The sequence below is a fragment of the Balaenoptera ricei genome, chromosome 9 (assembly GCF_028023285.1).
Source record: "Balaenoptera ricei isolate mBalRic1 chromosome 9, mBalRic1.hap2, whole genome shotgun sequence".
Taxonomy (NCBI): Eukaryota; Metazoa; Chordata; class Mammalia; order Artiodactyla; family Balaenopteridae; genus Balaenoptera; species Balaenoptera ricei.
Window position 1 is genome coordinate 46751498 of NC_082647.1, and position 27956 is coordinate 46779453.

At 54.3% G+C, this 27956-nt stretch overlaps 1 protein-coding gene across 13 annotated transcripts in view; it reads left to right on the forward strand.

Annotated features, from left to right (window-relative positions):
- The first annotated feature begins 5424 nt into the window (after positions 1-5424).
- Positions 5425-27956, forward strand: part of CRHR2 (corticotropin releasing hormone receptor 2) — a 45360-nt gene continuing 22828 nt past the window's right edge. For 7 of the 13 annotated variants that reach the window (XM_059933643.1, XM_059933645.1, XM_059933646.1 and 4 more), the window contains exons 1-4: positions 5425-5572; positions 14727-14820; positions 14951-15193; positions 21711-21836. In XM_059933643.1, coding sequence (XP_059789626.1) covers positions 5486-5572; positions 14727-14820; positions 14951-15193; positions 21711-21836 — 550 coding nt within the window. In that variant the 5' untranslated portion in view covers positions 5425-5485. Of the gene's footprint in view, positions 5573-14726; positions 14821-14950; positions 15194-21354; positions 21550-21710; positions 21837-27956 lie in introns of those variants that run through there. The other 6 variants (XM_059933649.1, XM_059933652.1, XM_059933653.1 and 3 more) reach the window with 2 other exon arrangements.

The window sequence follows — 27956 nt, forward strand, 5'->3', positions numbered from 1 at the left end:
GCCTCCCGTGGTCATCCCCATTCCTTTGTCCATTAGACAAACATTTGTTAGGAACCTACTCCGTGCTAGGCACCCACAGTCACGCCTTGCACAGGATCTTGCACATAATGAGTCCTCAATGTTTGTTGACTTTGAATGGGAAGAAACAGAGTGACAATGATTAATATTCCCTCACATTTCCAGGAAGTGGTGTTCTCCTCCAGTCCTCACAATGACCCTCCATGGTAGGTGTTATTATTTCACTTGACAGGTACAGCAACTGAGGAGAAAAGGTAGAGAGAGATGTGTCATCCAGGAGGCACTGGAGCAGGACGGACACCATAGACCAGACCCCTTCCCAGGGGACAGCGGCGGCCCAGCCGGCACCACTCTCGGGATCCCCTCCGTGGGTTTCTGCCCAGCTCAGCCCGTGGCATCTGCCCCCGGGAGGAGCCTACACAGGAGACAGGGGGCAGCTGTGAAACCACAGATACAACAACCAGGAGCCAGGCCCCAAGTGCCACTCAGCCCCGGAGCCCGAGCGGTTCCGGAAAATACAAGCCCCACAGCTGTTCTCCAGGCACAAAGTTCAAGGCTCCTTGATGAGCAGGTAAAAACTGCCAGAGCTGACTTAATCCCTATTAATCAAACATGATGACTTGTTTTTCTTTGGAGCCAAGTGACAACAGAGCTGATCATAACTCATACTTGGATCTGACCACCCTGAACTAGAATTTGGGAGGAAAAAAAAAAAAAAGAGAGAGAGAGAGAGATCAGAGTAATATCCCACAGAACCAACAGAAAAAATAAAAATTAAAAATGAGCAAAATCAATGCCTATTCTTTCAGCAATGCTATAAAATTGTGTTCTGAAATTGCATCGCAAAAACATACTTTGCAGTCTGGGGCTAAATGGGTGTGACCACAGCTAAAATAAGGAGATAGCATCATAAACCTGGGGGACAAGATGTCATCTGGCCGTAAAGGGGGCATTCCCCCTCATCTGCTGTGGCAATGGGTCTGAGCAGTCTCAGTCCCAAATGAGAGATGGGGTCCATGTGATGGCCCTGCCAGGCGGGACAGGGAGTCTGGCCAATGCCCCCTGCGTGGTGCAGCCCCTGCCTTTCCTTCAGACTCTGGACTGAGATGCCATCTTATCTCTTGCCCGGGCTGCTGCACCAGCCACTTTGCTTTCTCCTTAACTTCAGACTTGTGGCTCTAACGCAAGAACACCCTGCCGTCCAAGCAAGCATTCTAGATTGCAGATCCAACCCTGTCCCTCTTCTACTCAGAGACACATGCAACCTGTGTCCCTAAGAACCCCAGTCCTCCAAAGTCACCCTTTCCTTTCATAACCACACACAATGACCTGACTGTTCCAGCCCATTAGACTTACAGAAAGTCGGGCTCTCCCCAACAGTTCTGGTTCCCAGACATGGGGTGTCTTCCACTTTCCTGGTCACCTTTTACTCTAAATTCTACTCCTGTTCAATTCTTGATCCTTCTGTGTTGATCAGAATTCCTTGGGTGGTAAGCAACAGAAATATACTTCAAACTAGCTCAGGCATGGACCCTCTCCCCTCCTCTTTTCTCTGCTCCCCTTTCCTTCAGCTTGGCTTTCCCCAGACAACAGTCAACAGCCAAGTCAACGGCTGTGCTTTGCACCTGTCAGTTTCTCCAAAAGAGGAATAGTCTTTCTCTTTGATGCAAAGTTTAACAATCCCAGGGAAGGGCTCTGATTGAGTCAGTTCAGATCAGCCATCCACTCCTGTACCAACCAACTGTGCTCAGTAGGGTGAGGCCCTCTCCTTTGTCCAGCCTGGTTGATTGCATACGCCAATCCAATCACGTGGCTGAATTAGAACGTGCACTGGGGAAGGTGGGGGCAGGGAGGGAGGAGAATCTTGCCCCCAAGGAGGCAAAAAGTGGTACTTGGAAGGCAAAACAATCTTAGATATTATAAGGGTTTATGGCCCTCCAAAGAACCACAGTACATAAATAGATATACATTACGTCTGTGGTATTAAAATTTCATAGGGGGGAGGGCAATTAGGAAAATAATATAAAAAGGGCTCCTTTTGGGTGGAGGGATGATTATAAAGAAAAAATGTTGAGAAACACTGGAGCAGAGGATGGAGCATTGCTCAGAAGGACAGGGCCATTCTGGACAAAACAATGTCCAGCACCCTTCCCTCCTGCAGCTGCTGACCCCTCTCCAGCTCTATCCACGCACAGGCACCCGTCCTCATTCCCCAAGCGCCACTGGCACAGGCTGTCATGTAGGATGGCCTATTTCTGAAGATGGGGGTTAGCAGAGAATAATTACAGCCCCATCACTAATGTTCACTGACTATTAACACCTCTGGGAAGCCCCTCCAGCCTATCCCTCCTCAGACCCAGCAGTCTTTGTCCCCCCTTTCTCTCCAAGTCCCTGGGACAACCCTCAGCCCAGATCCCAGCCCTTCTACCCCTTCACTGACTTAGATGCCAAACTAGGCTAAATTCAGAATTTCCACTGCTTTATTTTACAAAGCAAACCACCCATCTCCCTTTCTAGACCATCCTCAGTTTGCCTTTCATAACCAAAAAGGGCCATAAAGGCATTTTCATAAATAAAAAGGCTCCTCTGCTCCAGTCTGCCCTTAGGAAGAGAAAGCTTATAAATGACAATTTGTATTAGCCTTGTCCAGATCATAGCTGCTGGCAGGGTTTCTTCTGCCACCAGCAGTCTCTGAAAGCAGAGAAAAGCTGTCCAGAGGACAGTTTAGGGGCTCAAAAGTTTTTGTATGTTTCTTATTGTTGTTGCTGTTTGTTTTTAACCCATTACATTTAGGAGGGCCAAGTCCAGACTCTCCTAACCTTCTAGGCTCCCTTAGACTCCCAGAGGTGAGATGAGAATTCCCACACAGCACTCATAAGGGAGGTGCTCCCAGGAGGCACTGGTAAGAGAGGGGGCAAAGCAGGACAGAAAAGGGAAAGAAAACCCGCAGCAGTGAGATGCCTGGGAGCCCCAAGTTAATTACATCTGGAGTTGGTTCACCTCCAGGAAAAGGAGCACTAGCCAGTCAATGGCAAAGCATACCCTTGGGGGGGTTGGAAGATGTAAACCCCTGGGTTCCTGGGGATCAATCCCTACCTTGGTGCAAAATGCATCTCTAGTTGTCCAAGAGATGCCCTCCTATGAACTTTCCAGGTTGGAGGAGGGCACTGTTTGGAAACACAAGGAAAGCCAGGGAAGCGCACACAGAATGTCCTACCAGGGAGGAATCAGGACCGAGCGCCCATGTGCCTGCTCTGTAGACCCTCCTAGAACTAGAGCAGATCTAGCTTCCTTACAGCCTGTCCTTCACTGCCTGACCCTACACTGTCCCCACCCCAGCTAGACACCCAGCCCAGCCAGCTGTGCTTGCCCAGCTCCTTGCTCCTGTTCTCCCCAACTCCTCCATCTGGAGGAAAGATGTCTCCCTTCTCCATCTGTTTAAATCATTCAAGGAGCTCCTGTAGTGCCTTTCCCCCAGAGAACCCCCCCCCCGCCAACTCCCTGAGCTGTCCCGCACCTTGTACTATCGGACAGCTCCCATCACAGTTATTCAGGCCCAGATCTCACAGGGTCCACACACCTTCTCTCTGCTGGCACTCTCTTCACAGGCAATGAGGCTGGCCTCAAGGTCAGGAGCCTCTGCTCTCTGCTTAACAGCACCCATTGTGATGGAGATGCTCCAGTAACACGTGCTGAAAAGAACTGTTGAACCTCATGATGACCCATCAGCTCTGAGGCTACCCACCCTTCAATCAAAATCTGACTGAGTGGTTATCTCCTACCAGGAGCCCTCTCTGATCAAGCCCATCTGACTGGGTCCAGTAAAGCCATATCTTGTCTCAGGGGTTTCTACCCTGTCACCTTCAGATGAATGGGGAGATCTGGTCAACTCTTCCTTTGATCTCCCTATAAAAATACCCCTGCACCATTGGAGCTAGGCTCTGTGCAACAGAGGAGAAAGGGAGGAACAAATAAAAAGAAGTGCCTCCCCTGCCTCCCAACCAAGCTGCGTGGAGGCCAGCCTCATCCAAGGGGCCATAAGAGAACAGTCCACATCGAGGAGAATCAGGGGCTCAGATTTAGGCCCTGAGATTTCAGGGCAGGCCAATGTGGGAGCTGGTACAGTCAGGAAGGCTGCCTGGAGGAAGCAGGTGGAGGAGAAGAACTGAGGGACAGAAAAGTATCCCAGGCAGAGACCAGAGTAAACAGAGTGTCTAAGTTTCTTGAACTTGGGCTGTACCCACCTCGTCTGCACCCTCCAGGGAAAGCTCAGTGCCTCACTAATCACATTCCTCAAATGCTTTCCCCTCAGATCTTAATAACATTGGAATTGCTGCTTAAGCTTTTAAACGCTGTGCACCAGGCCCACCTGTTAGAACAGTTCCACAGCCTTCTTCAGTGGTTCCCAGAATCCTCACCTCCTGAGCCCTGACCCAGCCCTAGGCTGGACCTGTCCCCATCTGAGACCAGCACTGCTCAGCCCTGCCTGATATCAGGATCCCTGTGAAATTTACTAAAACATATCAATGCCTGGGCCCTGCCCCAGCCTGTATCATCAGACGCTCTGGGTGGGGTCTGGCATTGCTGCATTTGTTGTCGTTGTTCCTTTGTTGTTGTTGTTGTTGAATATATTTTTTTAGCATTTTATTTCAAATTTATAGAAAAGTTGGAAGAATGATCCAAAGTATACCCACATACCCTTTGCCCACATTTACCAATTATTTACATTTTACCTCATTTGTTTTATTGTTCTCTTTCTCTCTATATGTGTATTTGTGTATGTGTGTGTGTATTTCTGAACCCTTTGAAAATAAGTTAGAGATATGGTATCCCTTTAGCCCTAAATATTACTCCCTAAGAACAAGAATTTTCTCTTACCTGTGGATAGGGCACTTATCAAAATCGAGAAGTTGAACACTGACACAGAACTATTATTTAATCTGGCCTCCACGTTCAAATTTCGATTGTCCCAGTGGGCAGTGGTGTGTGGTAAAAGCTCCCCAGACAATCAGAAGATGCCAGCAGGGCTGGGAAGCCTGGTGGGGATGAGATCCGCCCAGCCCACTCTGTGCTCTGCCAAAACCACAAAGACCCCCGCCTCCCTTTCTCAATTCCTCTCTCCCCAGCGTGGGCAGCTACAGCCCTGGCAAAGGTGGCAGGCTGGTGAAAGGCATTAACCCCTTCTCTGCAGACTGGAAGCAGAGTCTGGTCTCTCCGGCTGCCTGGGCAGAAGTTGCTGCCCAGCACCGCTATAAATAACCTGGAGGGGGCGGGCCGTGGGGCGGTGTCACTGCGGAGCGTGGAGGGGGGAGAATACCCCCTCTTCCCGTGCCCGGGGCCATACCTTGGCCGCCTGGTGCGTTGGGGAGGGAGGGGCCCACACAGCAGTAGCCTGGGGCGGGGGACAGCGGGGGAGGGCGGGACCGCTGTGCTCTGAGGTGCGCTCGGGTCCGCAGCCGCTGAGGGCATGGGGGGTCCCGCGGGGCCCCGGCGCCTTCTCCACGCCCCGCACCCGCTCCTCTGCCTGCTCTGCCTCCTGCCGCCGCTGCTCAGAGTAAGTGCGGGGAGTGGTGGCGGGCGGGGAGGCGCGGGGTAGGGGGGATCTGTTCGCAGGGTCGAGGCGCCGGGAGCTGGAGCGCCGAGCTCTCCTGACTGCGAGGCGGTAGGGGGTCTCACTGCTCAGTTACTGGGCTCGGTTTCACTTAGCCCTGTTAGGAGTTGGATGGAGGAGGTCTTAGGGCTTGGTGGCTGGGTTGGGGTTGGGGATCCCTGTGTCCGGTGATGGGATGGAGATGTCCTGCCTGGATGAGGGGGCAAGTGGAGGGAAGATGAAACTCTTCACACCAGCTAGGATGGGACCTGGAAGCCCTTGTGGATGAGCAGAGCATTCTGGGGGACGCCCTAGTGTCTAGGACATGCCCTTCCTCGGGTCCAGAAATTTCCTGACCCCTGTCCACTCTGTCACCTCCCCCATAGATCCTGCTCCGTCTCCCCTGCAGGAGCCTCAAGTCCCTTCCTCACCCCATGCCAGTTCTGGCCCTTCCCCACAAGGGACCCCCAGAAAGCTGTCCCCCATCTCCTGCAGCCCGGTCCTCACACTTGTCTCAGTGACTGAAACCAGGCAGCCCTCAGTATCAAATGAGCAATGGGGCAGAGGGGGCACTTGGGGGAACCAACCTTGCCAGGGGTTTCTCAAAGCTGTGGGTGTGCCCACTGGCCAGAGTCAGGGTCTGCAGGTAGGAGCCAAGGGTGACAGGATGGAGAGGAGCTGTACAGAAAGAGCTGAAGAAGTGGGGGTGAGGCTAAGAGGGGGTGATTTCCAGAAACAGATGTGGGAGGAATCTACCTCTTACCCTCTCCCCATTTTACAGATGGGGAAACTGAGGCTCGGGGAGGGAGGGTGACCTGTCCTAGGCCACACTTTTCATGAAGAACCATGACACTGAAAGGCTTCAGAGGCCATGCAGTGCAAGGGACAGAGCCAGGCTGGAGGTCAGGAGGCCTGGCCCCATCCCCATATGTACACAGAGGACTCCTTCGTTCAACGCTCATTCAACAGATAGGTAGTGAGCGTCCACTATCTGTGGCAAAGTGGCTTTGCAGACAGACCTGATCAAATCCCTGCTTTGCTGCTTAGTGTGTGACCTTGGACAGGCTCTTCAAATTTCCTCAGCCTCAGTTTCCTCCTGGGTAAAATGAGGATGATTTTGGTGCTTACTGAATAAGGTTGTCATGAGGAATAGTTGAGATAGTACAGGTAAAGCTCTGAGCACCGTGCCTGGCACAGAGTAAGCAGAGATGAAGGCACTAGGGGCCCTGCCCTCCCAGGGGGTCTGGTCAGGTGGAGGAGAGGAGTGGGCACCATGCTGAGGTGTGGTCAGTGCCCCGATGGGCAGATGGCCCCTAGACCTGCCAGGTCCTTTTAACGACATTGCAGGGATGGGTGGAGGCTGTGGAGTGGGTTCACTACCACCCCCCCTCCCCACCTCCCACTCCCAAGGTCTTGGGCTCTGAGCTCTTTTTGCCCCCTGGCACTTGTTCCGGGGTTAGGTGCCTTCAAGACAGTTGGTGTTAGGGCCAGGGTGGCCCCTCAGCCGTCCCCCTCTGGGGGCCATGATGCCAGCCGCCCAAGCTGGTTAGACGGAGAGGGTTTCTGGTTGCTGCCGAAGAGCCCGGCCAGGTTGAGGGGTCTGTGGGAGGGTACCCTGGGTCCCGGGGACGTCAGAACTGGCAACCTCCGAGGCAACAGTCTGCTCTCCCCTTAGAGTCAGCCCAGGCCCTGCCCCTAGCTCCCCGGATGGCCCAAGACTAGACTAGTTACTCACCCAAAGTTACTCAGCACGTAACCAGCTAGAGAGGACCGTGGTCTCTCTAGCCCCAAAGCACAGGCTTCCTTGCTTTGGGTCTTCGTGGTAATGGGATTTATTTCTGGGTCCTCGTCCAACTATTCTGAGATTTCTGCTCTCTATGAAAAGAGAGTAAGTGACCTGGAGCGGGTGGTGGGGAAGGAAGGCGATCCAGGAGGGTCTGGCCTCCAGCCCTCTCATTTATTCAATAATACTTGATTCAACCAGTATTTAAGGAGGATCAGGCATGGTAAAGACATAAGGGTGAAAACACCAGCCCATGGCCCCTGCCCTATGAAGTTGATAGCCTAAAGAAGCCGCTGGCCGAAGAAAACAACGGCTAAGAATTAAGTGTGTATGTACAAACTCTGGTCATGGGAACTGAGAACAGGTGTGTGCAGGTATAAGAGCCTCTGCCAGGATTGGGAGGAAGTCTGGCGGGAGGTGGGCAGGATGGCAGGGATGGAGATGGGGTGGTCCTAGAGGGGGGCTGAGGGAAGAGCAAGCTGGGAGGAAGGCTCCAGAGTCCCAACCCTGAGAAGAGATGGTGTGAGGCTCCAGGGGGCATGGTGGGTCCTGGTGGGATCTGATTTCTATCCCAAGGGCACAGGGAGCTCAGGGCTCGCTAAGCTGGGGAGGGGCCTGATCTAAAGTGCAATTGTGAAAATTCCAGCTGGTGGTTGAGTGGGGAGGACAGCCTGGGTCAGCCCACACTGCAAGAGCCTGGAGGAGCCAAGCCTTGACCCTGCTGCTACCAGTTGCCCCCCGAGGCCTTTGAGAAGCTACTTTGGGAAGCAGTGCGGAAATCATGCAGGCTTCTTGGGCACCGGGTGCCATGCTAAGCCCTTTACTAAAACACTGGGAAGGTTGGGACAGTTATTTACAGACGGAAATGCAGGTTGAGTAAGGCTAAGAAATATGGCTGCTGGATTCCAAACTCCTTGATTCTAACCTCGCCTCCCCCTCTGTGAAGACCCCAAGAAGTCTTGTCTGGGTCCAACCTGTCGGACCTTTGAGCAACAAGGTGCTTCCCGCCAGGGCCTTAGGACAGCACTTCTGTGGTCTCTTGCCCCAGGTTCTTGCTTCTGGTGGGGCTGTCTGTCCTGAGAAGGCTCAACAAAGAGGGAAGGCCCAAATTCCAGAAGCCTGGACCCTCCCTAACCTGCACAGCTCTCCCCAAGACCAAGGCCAGGGCCCTGCACACACACCCGGGGTCTGTGGAGGGTTGGGGGCAGGGGACTCAAGGGCCATTTACCAGAAGCTAATTCATCTAATAACCCTTCCCCCAAGTTCAACTACTCTCTGAGTGTTTTCTAACCTAATCAGCTAATTTAGTCTCTCTGTTTTTGCCATTTTGTTGATGTTTTAGTATTTTTTTAAAAAACCGGTTTGTCTGCCTATTTAATTTCGTATTCCTAGTAAGTCTCAGATTTGCAGCACTTTATGAATTACGGGACTATTCTGTATTCTCTTAGCTGTCATTTTCTACTTTATTTAATTTTAAGCATTTTTAGGCCTCCTCAGTCAGTCGTAAGTCACTTTACTCAAAATTCTAAGTTTTTAAGATATCATTTCAAATCTGCCAAGGGAGGGATATATTATCCAATAAGCTTATTTTGTTTATTCTGTTTAGTATCTACACAGGACTTACCACATGCTTGGTACTGTTCTAAGCTCTGACACACATTACCTGTTTTAAGCTTCACAACCACCCTAGGGCATAAGACCATCAATATCCCCATTTGACAGATGAAGAAGCTAAGGCAAGGTCATGTGCCCAAGGTCACTCATCTGGTAGTAGCAGGGCCAGGATTCAAACCAGGCAGCCTGACCCCTTCACGAAGGTGTAAGACACTCAGATGCCAAAACAAATCAGAAAGAGGTGACTTTTAGGCAAACTGGATATTAGATGAGTTGATCATTAAGGAGATAATTTTAGGCCTAGTGACCTGTTACAGGACTTCTTGCAGGCCAGCTCCTGCCTTCCCTCCCCCCCTTGCTCCCTCAGACATCTGTATGCAGGACCCAGGGCTCGGCACAGGTCAGAGAAGAGGGACAGAGGCTAGAGGGAGCCACAGGCTTTCAGAGATGAGAGAGAACACATGCCGAGGAAAGACCTGGAAGTTTCTCCAGGCAAGTTGGTGGCTGGATTCAGACTAGATGGGAGAGTGGGACATCTTAGAGAGAGGGACCTGCTGGAACACTCAGGGTACGGAGAGCCCTATGGAAAGCTGCTGGGGGCTCTTGGGGCCCTCAGTCAAGGTCCCGGCAGCTAATAAGTTAGAACTGAGCATCTAAAAAGTCTCCCCTTCCAGGAAGCCTGCTCGGATACTCCAGAAAACAATTACCTACTTCCTTCGTCTGACTGCCAGTCCCTCACCCTCTGCCTCAGCCAGCCGCAGCTCCAGTACTGTCTCCCCTGTGTCTGCTCAGGGCCCAGACTCTGCCTCCTCATGCCCCGTCCCCCCACCTTTCCTCCCTCTCTTCTGCCCCTCCTCCCCCCTCTACTCCTCCTCCTCCTCTCCTTTCTCCATCCTGCCGTCTCTCCCCTTTCTCCTCCCCCTCCTTCCCTCCTCCCCATACCCTGTCTTCAGTGTCCCCATCTCTTCCTCCTTCCCCGGGGTAGGGCATGAGTTTCTCTTTCCTCTGTTCCTGGCTCAGGCTCAGTGAGACCAGTGAATGAAAGAAAACACTGGGGAGGAACCCTCCCCCTCCAGAGGAGTCCTCTCTGACCTTGGGCGGAGAGGGAGAAGGCAGGGAGGGAGCTCACCCCGTTCCTGTCCAGTTACTGGCAGCCTGGCCGCAGGACCTGTGGTCCCAACTCTCCCAGGCTTAGACCAGCAGCTAAATTTAGAGGAAGCTTTGTCGCCAAGCCAGGAGGGAGCACGAGGCTGGGCCAGACCCCCGGCTCCAGGGAGGTGGCACCTTTGGGGCCCGCCTGGCGCCTGGGCCCCAGGTTCTGCCTGGACCGGGCCCGAGGTGGAGGAAGAGCAGCTGGCTCTCTTCTCTTGGCTCCCCTGCCAGGGCCTCTCCCTTGCCCTGTATAAGGGAGGGCTTCCAACTCCAGGCACACAGCGGCTGGACCCGGGCCGTCCTCAAAGGGAAAATTCAGAAAGAAGGCTACCTGACAAGCAGGAAGAGCCCAGAACTGAGTTCCCAGAATTGGGGGTAGGGGTGCAGCTCTCCCTGGCTGAGGGGGCCATGGTCTCATCCAAACAAACATTTATTGAGCACCTGCTACATGCCAGGCTCTGGACTGGGAACCGGGGACCCAGATGTGAAGCAGACAGATGTGGGCCCTGAGCTCCAGCAGCCTGTAGCCTCATGGGGCGGGGCTGAGTGGGGGGGGGCAGCTCTCTGCCCCTATGACAGCCAAGAGCTGATCAGTACAGAAGTCCAAGGTGTCCCCCACAAAAGAGAGATAATGGGGTCTTCAGGTGGCTCAGAGTCAGTTCTAGAAGCCAGACTTCTTGTCTCCCTTGAGCAAGGCCCTGCCGGGCTGGCTGGGTCTCCCTCCCCTCCTCCCATGACCTAGCTCTCTGCCCACAGGCCCCCACTCCACTGGTGAGAGCTGCTTCTGACTCACCCTTTTTTGGAGCTGGGGTCCTCCCAGCATTTGCGGACCACAGGCTTTCACCCCCTCACACGGGACCAGCTCTTCAGTGTGTATCTGACCAACTTGTGACCTACCAGACTGTCTGAACGGTTCTGCCTTAGCCCCTTACCCGCTGTGTGGCCTTGGGAGGTGACTTCGCTTCTCTGGGCCTCAGTTTCCTGACCTGTAAACTGGGGTCATTCACAGCCACCTCAGAGGCTGTTGTGAGGATTAAATGGGCTGCCCTGAAGCATTTAGAGCTGTGTCTAGCACACAGTAAATGCTGACTTCACATCCAAGAAGCCTCTTTCCCACCCTCTGTCCTCTTAATAGCATCCCCAAACCAGAGGCTTGCTGCTTCCTGAGCAGGCCCTGTGCTTCCCTGCCTCCGAGCCTTTGCTCGCTCAGCTCCTGCCCCTGGAATTTCTTTCTGCTCTTATTACCCTTCATCCTACCTTGGACCAAGTCCTTCCGTCCTCTTGGACTCAGCTTCCATGTGCAGTTTTCTCACCCAGCATCCACTGAGCACTGCTGAGCAGTGAGCCCGGTGCGGGAGGTGCAGGTGCGTCTTCAGGGGCCACTGTACACGGGAGGGGTGCTGAGGGCTGAGAGGGGGAGCCACGCTGGCTGCAGAGCTTGGAAGGCAGAACATGGGGTTTCTAAGAGACTTTTCTAGAGGAGAAGGGCTTGAACTGGGCTGCGGGACTCCCCCAGATGCGGTTTGAAGCCCCCATTGCTGAGCTCCCTAACTGTACCCCTCCTAAAGTCCTTGACAAGAGCCACCAGGTAACACGTGTCTTCTATGTACCAGCTCTTGACAGTCAGTAATTTGTTTAACGCACACCAAAGCCCCATGGGGTTTGTATTATCCGCATTGTAAAGGCGGAGGCCAAGGCTCAAAAAAGTGAAGTAACTTGGCCAAGGCCACAGAGCTGAGAAGCAACATCCCTAGAGCTCTGAACGTGGATGGGCATGTCTGCAGTCTGCTGCCTCTGAGAGCTCATCACCCAGGCCTTGGGGATAATTATTCATGGCTGTGTCTCTGCTTTCCCTGGCCCGCCGTGGGCTCGCTGGGGGCACCGGCCTCTCCTTCCTCCTCCCTGCCCGCCCCTCCCCCACCCACCCACCACCATTAGCAGCAGCGGCTCTGTCCAAAATGGGCACCTCCAGGGTATGTTGCAGGTTTGAACTGAGTCAGATCCACCCAACCAACCCCCTTGAAGAGAATGAACATCTTTGGCTTTGCCAGCTTATTCGACCAGTGGAGAAGGAGTTGGAGACGGAGCCCAGACTTGGGAATTATTCCAAAACCACTTCTGATCTCCTCGCCCATTTTGCCCAGGCTTGAACAGCACACATCAATACTGAGCACGGCAGCCAGTGCCCCCTGCTTTGCTCAGCAAGGAGACTCAGCCACGGCCTCAGATGGCAGCGACTGATACAAGGACAGCCCCACAGTGCCTGAGTCCTGGCAGAGGATGCCCACCCGCCCCTGTCCATGAGCTCAGAGCCAGGTGTTCAGACCCTCCCAAAGTTGAACATGAGATGCCTGAGTGATGGGGCCACAGTGTGGCCACTGGGGGCTTTGAGAAGAGGAGCTTGCATCTAAGATGCAGAATCTGGTTGGTCAGAGCCCACCATCAACACCACATGCCTCTGCACTGAGCATTGCCTCTCCCGTGACTTCCAGAGGCTGGTGGCTCTCTGGGAACTCAGCCCTCCCCCCTGCCCCCAGAGAGAGCGTACTAGCTGCTTCTCAAGCAAAGAGAAGGGGGATGGGAACGGGGGATGGCTTAGGCTTAGGGCCCATACTCTCCCCTGACCCAGCTGAGAGTGGGGCATCAGAACACTCCCAGGACCCAGAGTGTCCCCTCACCAGCCCACCTCACCCCTGGCAGGTGGCTCCCTGGACAGCCAGGCCTTCATGATGCCCGAGAAGCTGATGCTGGGGAGCTCCTGGCAGCCCTGGGGTATGTGAACAGCAAGACCATGGCCCCCAGTGTCTGTCCTGCAGGCCGAGCGGCCAGAGCTCCCGGCTGAGGGCTCAGGAAGCCCCTCACAGCAGCCAGACGCACACACACTACACGCACTATACACATACTACTCACACACACAACCACACACCCCACACAGACATATACACACCCCGCACACATACCCCTTGCACACACACTAATCTCACACACAGCACCTCTGCTTCCCAGCGCTTCCTCCTGCCTCCAGCCCTGTGGAGACAGTTGGCAGAACCCAGGTGCAGTGAGTGCCTGTAAGTGGTGGCTGTGCCGTGCTCGGCTCTCCCACCTGACCGAGCGGGGTCATTAATTAGGAGCTCCAGGCCGGCGTGGTGAGGCAGAGCATGCAGCCTCCAGCCCCAGCACAGGAAATGGACTGAGCCCGACGTGGGGAACGTGATGTTTGAGGGCTGTTGGGCTCTGGTCCTGGGGACATCCTGGGGCAAACATTGACCCAGCTGCCAGGATGGAAATATCTGACAGGCAGGAGAAAGGGGAGGGGCTGCCCACTAGTGGGGCAGTGCCTTCCAGAATCCCAGGATCAGGAATATCAGTGTTGGGGGGACGTGCAAAAATCACCTTGCATACACATGCACAAGTGCGCGCACGCACTGGCCACAAGGTAAGAGAAGTGGTGGTCTTGGAAAGAATGGGAGACAAGGGTTAGAATTTTAGACGGCATTGCATTTGTTCAGTTTCACACCATGCACTTTCCAGCCTCTCTGCCTTTGCACTTGTTTTGCTCTCTATCTAGGATGCCTTTCCTGGCCCCACCCTTATCAGCTGGGCAAACTCCTATTCAACCTTCAAAGCCCACATCAGCATGACCTCCTCTGTGATGCTACCTTATTCCTTCTCAGCAAATTGTAGACACTGTAACAAGTTGATTACCCATCCATCTTTTAACAAGTTGATTACCCATCCATCTTTCCCTCCAGAAGATGGTCCCCTGAAGGGCAGAGATAACCACATCTACTTTGTCCCTCTACATCCAGCACTCCCTCATGATTTTTTCAGGAGATGGGATCCTAGATGGTTTCTGTCTTTTGGATGGAATTGCCGTTGTTGCAACAATCACGTTTGTTCCCTGGCAAGGGCTCACATTGGCACAGTGTTTCCTTCCTTTTCCCCTACTCATCTGTCTGGTTGCCCCCAAAGTGCCACCTCCTCCAGGAAGCCTCCCCTGTCTTCCCAAGTCCAAGTTAGGAGTCCCATGGGTTAACATTTGTAACTGCCTGTTTACCTGTGTGACAGAGAAACAAAGTCAAATCATCCACTCTTCTCCCCTCTTTTCTGCACCTTCCAAGTCTAGGGGATCCCTACCTGGCCTGGGACTACCCTGAGGACACCGTGTCCCCCAGCCAGAGCCTGACACACAGTAGGCACAGTACAAATGTTTGCTGGGGAAACGAAGGGCTGGCGGACACCCCCACCCCAGCTTTGGTGACAGAAGGACACAGGGCACATCCCATCCGGAAGAAGACACCTTTGGGGGCCAAGGGATGGACAGAGCATTAGTCTTCCCTTGGGAGCCAAGATGCACTAGACCACTTCTAAGGCCTTTTCAGGGTTCCAGGTCTGGCCAGGCTGCTGTTCTGCTGTGTGGCCTTGGGCATCTCCCTCCTCTGTTTTCTCCTCTGTACAATAGAGGGTATGGGATGAGTGACAGGACGAGGCGGGGTGGGGTGGGGGACAGGCAGACATGTGCTGTCACTGTATGGCCAGGGCCTGACCCTCATTTCTCCTGTCCTCTAGGCGGCCGGGCCCAGCCAGGCACCCAGAGACCAGCCCGTGTGGATGCTACTGGAACAGTACTGCCACGCAATCACGACCCTCACCAACCTCTCAGGTATGCCAGCCCCCTGCCACCACCGGCGGTAGAGCCCGGAAGCTGAGGGCGGGCCCAGGGCCTGGAGGAGAAGCGGGCTCTCCCAGGCCAGCCCCAGCTCAGCAGGTGGTGATGGGTGACTGGCTTCCAGGCCCGGGCCTTGTGTCTGTCCTTGGGCAGCCCCTTCCCCACTGGGGCTCAGGTCCTTCACCGATGATGAAGAACTTGGCCGGGAGTCCTTCTCCAGCTCCCGGCTCCCTGCGTCTACACCCAAGGAAGCTGGCTGGCCTGGCATTCAGGTGCCCGAGGAGGGGGCACCTTGCTGCTCTCAAACTCCAGCAAGAAGGTGTAAAACACATTCTCCCTTTGCCGTGGCTACAGATGTTACCTCCTGGTAAGAACCTGTGAAGTAGCAGCTGGGACCCTGAGTTCTGACCCCTTAGAGTTTCCTGGCGGCTGATTCAGAGTCAGGGTTAGCCACTGCAGAGCTAACTCAGAAGAGCCCCGGGCCTTAACGGGCTCTGGAAAGATGTCCCCAAGGCCCCGCCCAGTGTCCTGGCCTTCTCAGGGCTGCATCCACAGAAGCAGCAAGGAAGGAGGAGGGCTGTGGGTGCCCTTGGGATCTGGAGCTACTGCCGGAACACAAGGAGACTAGGGTGCTGGCCAGAACTGGGACCCAGCACCAAACGCAGCCCAAGTCATGCATAAAGAGGAAAACCTTGTTTTCTGCCCTCCTTAACAGTGGAGTGGTCGAGAGTTCAGGTGTTAGGGTTAGACAGACCCAAGTCTGGATCCTAGCTCTTCCACCTAACAACTTTGTGACCCTGGACGAGTCAGCCAACCCATCTGTATTAATTTGCTTGGGCTGCTGTAAAATACCACAGACTGGGTAGCTTAAACAACAGAAATTTATTTTCTCATGACTCTGGACCTTAAAAGTCCAAGACCAAGGTGTCAACAGAGTTGGTTCCTTCTGAGGCTTCTCTCCTTGGCTGGTAGATGGCCGTCTTCTCCCTGTGTCTTCACATGGTCTTCCCCCTGCGTGCGTCTGTGTCCTAATCTCCTTTTTTTACAAGGACCCTCGTCGCATTGGATTAGGGCCCACCCTAATGACCTCATTTTAAAGCAATGACCTCTTTAAAGAACCTATCTCCAAATACAGTCAAATTCTGATGTATTAAGGATTGGGGCTTCAACATATGGATTTGGGGGACACTATTCAGCCTATAACATCTGAGCCTCAGTTTCCTCATCTGTTAACAATTGGTCAAAGTCGACCTCAGAGGCTTACTGTGAAGGTTGAAAGAGAGACCATGGCTACACCAGCGTGTCAAGCAGCCATCGGGCAAAAAATGGAGGCCCCCCATTTCAGGAGAGCTCCCACCCTCCCCTCGCCAGAACTCTTTGCTCTCAGAGGCAACACTTGTTCATCAGCAAATCCACCACCTTCTCCCTGCCCTCCCTCTTTGCCCAGTGCGTGGCATGGACCCTCGCCTTCCCCGTGACCCCTGGCGGGTGATACGCATCCTCCCCACCACTGAGCCTAGTGGAGAGAGTCCCAGCCTCTCCAAACACGAGCTCTGCCCTGCTTGACTTGTAATATCATCCATCTGTTTATAAATGGAATACATATTACATATATTTAATTTGGAAAAAAATATTTTTAAAAACCGAAGAAGACGATAAGTACTCATTATCCCACAACGCAGGAGTTTTTTATAATCTTTACATCCGCCAGAGGTTTATCAAACCATAGAGCCTCATGTGTTTTCTTTTTTTCTTTCCTCCACAAAACTGGAATGATCCTGTGTCCACAGTTTTGTAACCTGCTTTTTCCTCTTGTAATTCGGAGTGAACATTTCCCTGTGTCATTAATTATTCATCCACCACGTTGCTGTGGTGCTGCCTAGTGCCCACGGTGGGGACGCATCATCCTTCATTAACCGTGCCCTGCGGTGGGACGTGCAGGCTGTTAGGATGCCCTTGGACTTCAGGGATAGTTTCTCAGGTCCCCACATGGTAGGGATCTCCTTTTAGGTGTCCACTGATCGAGATAATGCACATTGACTAACAACGTTCAGAAACAAGTAGAAACAAACAACCTATTGTTTAGACGTACATTCATGCGATAAAACTGAAAAAACTAAGAGCAAAGGAATGATAAACACAACATTCAAAAGAATGTTCCCTCTGAGGGAGGAGTATATAGATAAATTCGTAAGTGATTGGTAATGATCTAGTTTTGGATTGGGCAATAGATTCCTTATATGTGCTACTACATACAAACTTCCATAAAAGAAAAGACTAAAATAAAATAAAGTTGGGCCATATATGGGCTAATGATGACAAGAGGTCATGAATCAAAGACTCTGATCAATTAAAATGCATTCCCTTGAGGTCCAAATAAAGGAAAAACACACATAATCACAAGAGACTTAAGGCAGGCTTTATGTGGATTATTTCTGTTTTATTCATCACAGAGGAATCTAATAGAGCATATACTGTAAGTTGTAAGGCATATTATTTTTTCAGTCCATAGGCAATATAAGGATCCAGATGGAATCAAGGATTCCTTGAAATGACTCCCTAATCCAATACACACATACACACACACACACACACACACCCCAGGGCTGGTCAAATGGGAAGAGAACCTTGGTCTGGGAGACAAGGCTGCTGCCAGGGCCAGGGCATTTGTTCTTTCAGTGGTGACTCACTGAGCACAGGCCTGGAGCATTCTGATGGGTGCTGGGGACTGCTTAGTGAACATGACCAGCCCTGCCCTCTGGGAGTCACAGTAGAAAAACCATCAACCTTGATGTGACGTCGACCAGCACCCAGCAGACGGAGGCACGGAGAAGGGCCACCCACCCCAGACAAGACAAAGGAGGTGAGAGCTAAGCTGAACATTAGAAGGGTGAATGGGAGTCGGCTAGGCTAACTGGAGCACAGCGGTAAGGGCATTCCCGGCAGAGGGAACGGCACATGCGAAGGTACAGAGGTAGAGAATGTTCCCAGGGAATGGCGAGTTGTTCCAAAGTGCATCTCAAGTTGAGCAGGAGCGAGAGGATGGGGAATAGACAATCATGAAGAATGTTGTTTGCAGTGCTAAAGAGCTGGGCTCTGTCCCGAGGGCAATGGGGAGCCGCTCTTGTGAGGAGAAGTCACACGGTCTTAGAGAAATCACTTCCTCCCCCAGTGAAGGAGACAAGGAGCCCAGTCTGCTGTGGAGATGAGGAAGGCCTGGGAGCTGTTGGAGAGGAAGTTCCTTTTCCTCCTCTGGGCCTCCCTTTGGCCATCTGTAAATGACAGTGTGGGGTTGGACGGTTGCCAGGGGCCTGAAGCCTGATCCCAAGGCTCAACCTGAAGACACCAGGCCATCTCCCCTGTGCCAACGTGGAGTGGGGTAGGATGGGGAAGGAGTATCTGGCCTGGCCGGGGGCACTGTCCCCAGTGCTGCAGGGCAAGAGAGGGGCACCTTCTAGCCTCTCCCAGGCCTCGATGTCCTCAGCAGTCCCACTGTAACTGCAGTGAACCCCACAACCTGTCCCAGCCCTGCATACTCCCTGTCTCTTCAGCCTGACAGAGCACAGCCCCATCAGACATGCAAAGGCAGACTCTGTCCCCTCAAATCCTGTTTTCTAGCTGACGTTTGATGGGTGGTGGGATGAGTGAGAGAACGTGTGTGTGCTGTGCAGACACACGACCGTGCGAGACACCGTGTGTCTTTCCATTGTGCTGTGCACGCCTATCCGGTGCTAGCTGTGCACTGGAGGACCATCCACTGCCACTGCAGCTGACATCAGAGGTGGGCCAGAGGCACCTGACCCACCCCCGCTCTGCTCATGACACCCAGGTATCTTCCCCAGCACCTGTCACACTTCCCTGAACTTATTTGCAACCTGTCCCACCAGCCTGGGGGCACACAGACTGTCCCAAATACCGCTGCCCCAATGCCTGGCCTGGGAGCTCACCTCCATCCCAGGGACCTCCCACCCACCTCTGCTTCCTTAGCTAGCAAAAAGTCCCAGACTTTATTAATTGTAGTTGAATTTAATCTAAGTGAGGAAAGTTTTCGCTCTTTACAATATCTTCCTCGTTTACCTATTTGTGGACACTAAACTGAGCTGTAAAATCAATTTGTTCCAAAGCCGCTCCTTTTTTCATTTTCCTCTCTGTCACATCTAGAATAACAGACAGTCATACCTATGATAATAAACTCCATGACGAAATGGCCCTGCATCCTGGAAACCAGGGAACCCCAGGTCTGTGGGCCTGTGCTCAGGCCCTGACTGTCCCGTCAAGACGCAGAATGAACTTTGCCTCTGCCCCTGAAATGGTCACTTCCCAGAGGAACCTATATCCCATGTGCTGTCCCAGTTAAGAGCAGTCCAGGTCACCCAGGCCAACCTTCCATTCTTCATGTGAGATGATAAGTCCTTGGCCTATGGCCACGGGGTACTCACCACCCCATGAGATAGCTGCTTTTCCTGTGCTGTGGCTCTGGTGATGAACAGGTTAACAACTTAGCTTGATCTCTCCTTTTCCCCCTGTGCTGGGATCAGTGTGTGGAGAGCCCTCCTTTGTGCATGAATGAGACTAATTCCCAATGAAGAAATGGGCTGATCCTGCCGGCCACACTCTAGCCTATGTGGGACCCTGTGGGGCAGGGCTCAGTCTGGGACCAGGGCCGAACCTCAGCCTGGGACTGGCAACAGGACTCTGCCTAGGGTTGGAGTTGGGACTCAACTGATCCTCACCTGCTCCTGGCACTGGTTATTAGGGACACTAAGGGACCTCTGCCTCTGCAGCTGCCCGAGCTGAGCCAAGGGCTCTGTCCATTCAAAAGGCAGAAGACAGACCTGGCTGGCTGGTCTGCACCTTGTACCTGCCAATCAGCTGGCCCTGGAGAGATTCCTGTGCTCAGCCCTGGTCTCAGTGCTCTCTGACTCTGCCTGGGCAGTGACAGCAGCATTAATATGGAGGCTGGTGAGATTGGAGCACACAAAGGCAGCCCAGCCTGCCTCTTCTCCTCTCCCTGCTCAGGGTATAATGCTGGCTCAGGGTGGTCTCAGCCTTCTCTGGCAGCTTTGTTCCCAGTGGAGGATGGCAAGAAGGGATAGGTCTAGCTCCCCTGGGGCTTCCAGCCCAGCTGGGACTGGGTCCCAGCTCTCCCTGCCCTCTGAAGACAGAAACACATACACTCACACACACGTTCACACACATGTACATCTTCCTTTGTACGTCTGCATTTGCATCTCCTAACTCAGAACCAGAGATTGTCAGGGCTGGGAGGGGCCTCTAAGAACATGTCATTGATGGAGAAACTGCCCCAGAAGAGAGGGTGAGAATTGGGGTAAAATGCATAGAGAGTAGAGACGGAGACAGGGGGAGTAGAGATTGAGTTGGGGTGAACAACACCCCAGGCCCTGTCTCTTGAGCCCAGATCCCCCCACTCAGCAGGCATGAGCAGTGGGCCTGCCCTAGGCACTCGGAGTGGAACCACAGGGAATTATGGAGCAGGCAGTCCTGAGGGGCCCAGGCAAATTCCAAATAAAGGTTTTTAGCTCCTCCACACTTGCTATGGGGTCTGATCTCTCCTACACACACACACACACACACACACACACACACACACAGGTGTGGAACCAGTTTCAGGCAGCCCTGCCCAAGCCAAGAGGAAAAGAGGGTCTCACTTCTCACTTTATTCCCTCTGAAACCCAGGGCAGTATGACCCGGGTGTTTGAAATCCTCCAGATAATTTCAGCCAGATTCTCCCCTGGACTTCTCCATGTCATTAAATGGCAACACCACCCCCGCCCCCAGTCACCCAAGCGGCAGACCTAGCATTACCCCTGCCTCCTGGCTCGTGTTGGAAGCCACCCACCCACTCCTCTCTCCAGTTCCTCCTCACCAGGGCTGGCACTCCCCGAAGTCCCTCTCCATCCCGGCCCCCACGGCTTGGTCCGGGTCTGCACCCATTCAGGCCATTTGATCTCACTAGACTCTTCAGTGGCTCCCTTGCTTCCCTCGAAGCCCCTCCAATCCACTTCCTTCCCAGAGGCCAATGGGACTTTTCTAGAGCGCACATCTGCACGTGGACTCGCCACTCCCTCTGTCGCCCCCTCCAGTGTCCTCCCTCAAGGAGGAGAAAGTCAGGCGGCGAGCCACCCAATTCTGGCTCCTCGGGCGGGCGGGCACGCTTTGCTGCGCCATGCAACCCCTGGGCCTCGATCCTCGGACGGGTCATTCCGCCCACCAGGCCCACACTCTCCATTCCCGCCACCCTCCCCCGGACCTTGCCCGGGCCTGAGAAGGCGGACCCAGGGCAGGGCTGGTGGGCCGGGGGCGGGAGCCTGGGCCAGGGCGAGAGGAGCCGCCTGGCCCCGCCCCCTGGTGCCGCCATTGGCCGCGACCTAGCGGGTGGACCGGCAGCTCCGTGCGCTCTGCAGATCCTCTCCGCCAAGGTCCCGACTTGGCAGCTCCGGGCGATCCGGCGCAGCGTCCGGAGGCTGTCCGAAAGGTCGGGCTGGGCGAGCAGGGCCAGGACCCTGCGCTCTCTCGGCCGCTCACTCTCGAACCCAGCCCCTGGCAGCCACGCCGGACGCGCACTCACACTCCCTCTCGGCGCGCGGCTCCGGGGCGCGATGGACGCGGCACTGCTCCGCAGCCTGCTGGAGGCCAACTGCAGCCTGGAGCTGGCAGAAGAGCTGCTCTTGGACGGCTGGGGGCTGCCCCTGGACCCCGAGGGTAGGCGGGAGGCGAGCGGACCGGGTCGGCGCGAGCTCCTTCCCTGGCGCGCTGGGTGCCCCCAGGGCCCCGCGCTCCGAGCGCCTCGCGCCCTACGTCCTGCGGTGCTCCGCGCCCCCAGCAACCCCTCTGAGCCCCGCTCTGCTCTCTCCCGTTGCCAGGTCCCTACTCCTACTGCAACACGACCTTGGACCAGATCGGGACGTGCTGGCCCCGGAGCGCGGCCGGAGCTCTGGTGGAGAGGCAGTGCCCCGAGTACTTCAACGGCGTCAAGTACAACACGACCCGTGAGTGTCCCCCGGACCCTCCGCCGCGGGTTCAGCACCCGCCTCCCAGGAGGGCGGTTTAGGGGGTAGCGAGGGCTCCGGACCCAGCGTCGAAGACCTAAGGGCGGTGGCACCGTCCTACGGCCGGCGTTAAAGACATAATACTGTGGGCGCTCCCTCTGCCCCTACCTCACTGTTAGCTTCAGACCTCAGTAAGGCGGTGATTTGCCCACGATTCCCGTGCTCCAATGCGCTGAGAGCCCAGAAAGGAGAGAAGGAAGTACTTCCTTCCTTTTGAGGACAAACCTCTCTCCCACATTATATACTCTTGGTGCCTGAAGTTTCTCCATTAGGGCGTCTCTTTGTTTAGCCAATTTCCGCCCCCCATCTCCCCGGGGAGGTGGGAAGGGGTGGGGCGCATAGGCTAAGTTCCCAACCTCCAGGGTGAGTGCCACGATCAGACTCTACTGTGGGAGAGGAGGAGAGCAGGAGGCAGGAAAAATGGGGTGAGGCTTGTGTTGGGGGACATGCAAAGCGTAGCCGTTTCTGGGCGGGAGTGTGGGGTGTAGCCTCTTCCCTACCCAAATGTCCCCGGACCGGCCCTCTGGGCTGTGAGTCCGGGGCGGTGGTCAGCACTACTGCTGCTACCCAGGTAACGCATGGTGTCTGAATCAGGACCGCCCACCCCCACTCCCTGGGAGAACAGCCTGTGCTCTCCTTCCTCCTGGCCAATCACCGGCTGGCTTGACACTCTGGGGAGGACGGCAGCAGAGGCTACAGGAGTCACACAGCATCCAGGTGGGGTTGTTCCGGATGGGCTCTGGGAGTGGGGGGGCGGGGTGCCTGAGTCTATGCCCTGTGGAGGGTCTGATGGGAGCCAAGTGGGAGCGTCTTGTGAGACTGTGGAATGCAGCATCACTAACCCACCCTGAACAGCCACTCGCATCTCCAGCCCCGCCCCACCAGCAAAGAGCCTTCTGAGACGCTGGGCAAGAGTGGAGGGCATCTGTTTGTCTGAAGCCCCTCATCCTGGAAACATCATAGCAACCTGTCTCTGAATGTGTGTCTGAATAGTGGCACAGCTCACCTGTCACCTCACTCGTGCGCACACACACACACACATGCCTGTCCAAACTCAGGCCTTCACCCCGAGAGATGGTTAGAGGGCTAGACGGTAGCATCTGCATCTGAGGCTGAGCGGCATTCCCCTGTCTGCACCAGCGGAGGGCTCTCGTGTCCCAGAGAACAGCTGTGCTTGGAGTCCAATGGCAGTGGTGCTCCTAATGGAAGGGAGTGAGAGAGGTAGTGGGGCTGCTGAGGAAGATTTCTGCGTCATCTGACCACACTTCCTATCCATGATTAAAACACACCTCCCTGGGAGGAGGTGAGGTCCCTGACCCAGGAGATGTGCAAGCAGAAGGAATGGCTTCCACGCTCCTTCCCAGTCCTGAGATTGTAAAACTGTATTTTTAGGATCTTGTGAGCCGTGTGGGGTGGGGCAGTGGAGATCAGGGACCCTGACTCAGTCTGAGCCCGGAGACCAAGCGCTAAGTGAGGTGATACGGCCCCTCCACCCCACGGCCTGTGGACCTGAGGCAGCTCGGCTCTGGTTCCTACAGCCTGAGCTGTCCCCTCTCTCCCCAACCAGCCTGGAGCCCCCAAGGACAGGGCCTGGATCTCTTCTCCATGGCCAAGCTGAGCACAGTATTCAAACAGTTTATTAAACAGCTACTATGTGCTAGCCACTGACTGGCATTGAGGCCCCCACTCACAATTGCAACAGACAAAAGGGATGCAGAGTGATAAATGCCCTGACTGGGGAGTGCAAGGGGGCTATGGGATGAGGAGGAAGAGGGGAGGGGAGGCGAGAAGACTTCCCAAAGGAGGTGCCGCAGCACGTACCAGACCACTCACATCACGTCAAATGAGAAGCTGAAAAAAGGTCAGGGTGCCACGGAGGTTGGCAAACGTAGTGCCAATTAGCCCGTGGTACTAATGAACAGTTTTCTTCATTTGGACCAAAGTGCTGCCCGCACTCTGACTGCTGGCGAATGGGAGAAGCATGTGGGACAGAAGCAGCATTGCCATTAACCAGTGTGGCGGCTGAGGTGGGAAGAGCCGAGGTAGCTAATGGCAATGGCAATGGGGTGATTGATTTCTCTCCTCCCCTGCCTCCTAGCCACCGCTTCCTCCTGCTCTGTTTGCCTTTTCAGTGGGATCTTTCCTGGAGAAAGAAGGACACGGGGAGGGAAAAAGCTCCTATGAGAAGCCTGGGGGAAGAGGAGGAAGGGTCCCGGCTCCTCTTCCTGCCTAATTTTGTTATGCTACAGCCAGACCCCCGCTGAAGCCTCATGTTTTAGAGGGCGGGCATTGCCCGCATGGGACAGAAGCCTAGGCAACAGTCCTCGTGTACTTTCGTCCACTCAGCTGAGCACAGAGAATCGGCCACAAAGCTACCAAGTGTGGATCATGGTCCAGGTGCCAGCTACCGCTGAGAGCTTTGCATACATAATCCCATCATCCCCACCTCCCTAAGGCCCCCTGAGATATGTACTGCTCTTATGCCCATATTGCAGATGAGAAAACTGAGGCTCAGAGACATGAAGTCACTTTTTTCAAGGTTATAATCAGCTCCTTCAGCCATCACTCTTAACCACCGGGCAGCACCACATCCATGAGAGACAGTTTGCGAGAAGAGCTTAGAGGGACAGGAAAAGACTCATGCCTTTACCCTGGAGGATCAGGGAGGGTTTAGCCTCTGAGCTGGACTTCTAGGGACAGGTGGGATTTTAGTAGGTGAAAGTATAGTAAGTCTAGGGGAAGAGATGAGGACCGTGCTTTGTGCCTCGGGACTGGCCAGTGTCATATGGAGCACAGGTAGTAGGAGAAAGAAGCAGATGAGACCAGATGGATGGATGCTGGTCAGATGACGCACGGTATTGCAGAGGACTTCACCTTTGGTGCAGGAGGGAGCCTAGGGGAGCTTGTGAGCAGAGGAGCTCAGCTTTGGGGCACAGAGTCTCTGGTGGCAAAAGGAGGGGTTAGGAGGCTACTGTGACTGACCCAGGTCAAGTGGAGGCTGCGAGAGCAGAAGAGGGCATGGATGCATTTGTAACTGACAAGACTGGGATGAGACAGGGAAGAGGGAGGATTCAGGGACCACACTAGGAAAATGCTGAGCACAGTAAAGGATATGTGGACTCTGAGGAGCTGGAGGGACATCTGAGTGAAGACGTGGAGAACGCAATTGGCTGGATGAGGAAGCCCAGGCTAGTGCCTTGGTCTGCAGACAAGGTATTCAGGAGTTCTTGTGTGGTTAGCTAACAGCTACAGGTAGCAAGTGTGGGAGACTTGGTCAGAGCCTTGTTATTCTTACCCAGAGACTGTTTCCAGATGCAGCAATGGGCAAGGGAAGGGAAGAGACTTGTTCAAGGCCACACATGCTCGTCCATGGCAGAACCCAGTTAAGTGTCCACGTGTCCGAGTCCCCTCCAGTGTTTTCCCCCACCTGGCGCAGGTTCTGTGTGTCTGTACTGTCATTTGACCTGTCTTAACTCATTAATCTTTACACACACCCAATGACAGAGACATAGTATTATCCTCATATTACACATGGGGAAACTGAGGCACAGAGAAGTTAAGTGACTTTCCCAAAGTCACACAGCTTATAACAACAAGGATTCTAACTAAGGCTCTGCTGCCTCTGAGAAAGCAAATCCGATGGGTTAAACAGAGAAGGAATTTGTTGAAAGGCTATTGGGGAGCTTACAGAATTACTGGATGGAACGGAGAACCAGAACCAGAAATGGGGTCCCCAGCCAAGAACTCAGGGCAGAGCTGGCCCAGTGAGGGAACTCCTACTCTCCCTGAGTGGGCCCTGACAACGCCACGAGCCCTGGCCACCAGATGGGCCATGGCCCTCCTGTCATCACTGCCTTGGGTTCTTAAGCTTCCTGCAGTGGTCCCCAGGAAACCTGCTGCCCATCTCCATTTTGTGGGCCCCCAGCTCACTGATTTCCTCGGGGCCAGTGCATCTGTTGAGGTGGGGGGAGTGTGGAGCTTTGGGTCCCACACTCCAGCTCTGGCAACAAGGGAGCCTAGAAGGTGAGGGCCTGGCATTTCAGCCCTATGGCAGAAGGTGTTCTCTGCCTCTCCCAGGTTTCCCTGAGCCCATATGGGAATCAGGTTCAAATTCTGGGCCACCCAAAACTATCATAATATCCATACACAGTAGAACCTGGGGCAAGTCCCACCCCCTTCCTGGGCCTCAGTCTCCCTGTCTGTAGGGAGAAGGGAAGTGGATTAGCCCAGCAGTGGTCTGGCCGGAGGTGGGCACTGTATTCCATTTTCCTCCCACCTCTCACCTGTATTCCACTCCTGTGCCCATCTCTATGTGCGTGTCTCTCTCTGTGTTGCTCTCTTTGTCTCCATGGCTCTATCTCTGTTTCTATTTCTAGGTGTGGTTCTATCTCTGTCTCTGGGTGCATTTTCTCTCTGTCTCTTTCTGTGTGTATGTCTCTGTGTATTTCTCAGTCTCTATCTTGTTTTCTATATATGTGATTCTCTTTCCCTCCCTCCCTCCCTCCATCTTCCCTCTCCAGCTCCCTTCCTTCCTCTCTCTCTCTCCCTCCCCCTACCCCTCTCTCCATCCCCCTCCCTCCCTCCCTCCCTTCTCCCCAAATCCTCTATCTCTCCCTCCTCCCATCCCTCATTCTATCTGCCCTACTCAGGCACCTCCTCTTGCCTGTCCCTGTGGTCCTCGTGGCTGCAAAGAGGGTCCCGCAGCCTCGTGGACAGGGTCATTTTCCTCCTGCGTAATCACCAAGCCCAGCCCGGCTCAGCCTCGGCTCCTTGACCTCAGGCTCACAGGACCATGTCCTGCTGAGAATGGCAGGCCCATCAATACTGAGGCATCTGCCAGGACAGGGGAAGAGATGCCTCACCTAACCCAACCCTTTGGGGAGGACTTGGGGGTCTCCACTTCCCACAACCCCAGTCTAGAGACATTCTGAAGCCCTAGTTGTGTTAAAATGGAAACACATAAACTAGGTGGTCTCCAGCCACAGGGGTCTTCCCACTGGGTCTGCCTGCTTGTGCTCAGGAGCCAAGGGTGATGAGAAAGGCTGAGCCCTGTCCTCAGAGAGCCCCAGGCTGCTTAAAGACCAAGCTCACACAAATCAGCCATCAGGGATTGGAAAGATGGGTTTGGTGGGCACTGGAGCATTCCTGGAAGGCTTCCTGGAGGGGGTGGGAGTGGTTCTTGAAGGTCTTGAAGCAGTGGGGACATTACATGTGTTGAGGACAGGCCTGGTGCTGGGGTGTAGCCTCAGGGAGGGTCCCAGGTAGATGGCCCCCTGGGTTGAGGAATAGAAACTGTGACTCCAGGAACTCAGGTCTGCATTCCCAGTCCCCAGTGAGACCCAACCACACCCTGACCCCTGAAGCCCAAGGGTCAGCAGTTACCCTGTGTGTAAGAACTGTCCCCTGCTGGGAGAGAGGGAAAGTGGGACAGGCATGCCCATCACTGAGGGTCTGGCTGAGGGAAGGAGGAGGAAAGAGAGACAGAGCAGAAAGGACGCCCCTCTGGCCATCCAGACACCTGAGAACTTCCCAGCTGTGAGGCCTTCTGTGCTGAGTTCAGCCCTCCCCGCACCTGCTGCTTAAGACTGGGAAATGACTGGACCAGAGAGGAAAAGACACTTTCCCAGGGTCCCACAGAAAGCCAGGGCCCTGAATAGCCTCAGCAGGCTCTGGGAGGCCTCAGCAGGCTCTGGGAGCTCTCAGCCCACGCTCTAGCATTTTTCCACCTCTGCGTGCATGGGGCGCAGACAGCTGAGAAGTGTAACAGTGGGGTCTCAGCTGTCCCTCTGCTTAAGGACCCTTCATCTCAGGGAAGACCTAAGATGCAGCCACCCGCTGCTTTCCCTCGCCCCTTCCCCAGGAATCCTCCACGTAATGTCCCATTCCCTGTCCAGGTTCACCTTTTATTGGGTTTGTGGGTATGTTGCCTTTTCTCCACTAGCAACAAGCTCTTCAAAGAGGCATAAGACCTGACCCAGCCTTCCAGGGGCTCCTGTGTTAGAGAGAGATTCTTAAAGAGAACTTTTTGCTATTTGCTCTTAAGTGAAACAGCACAGCCAA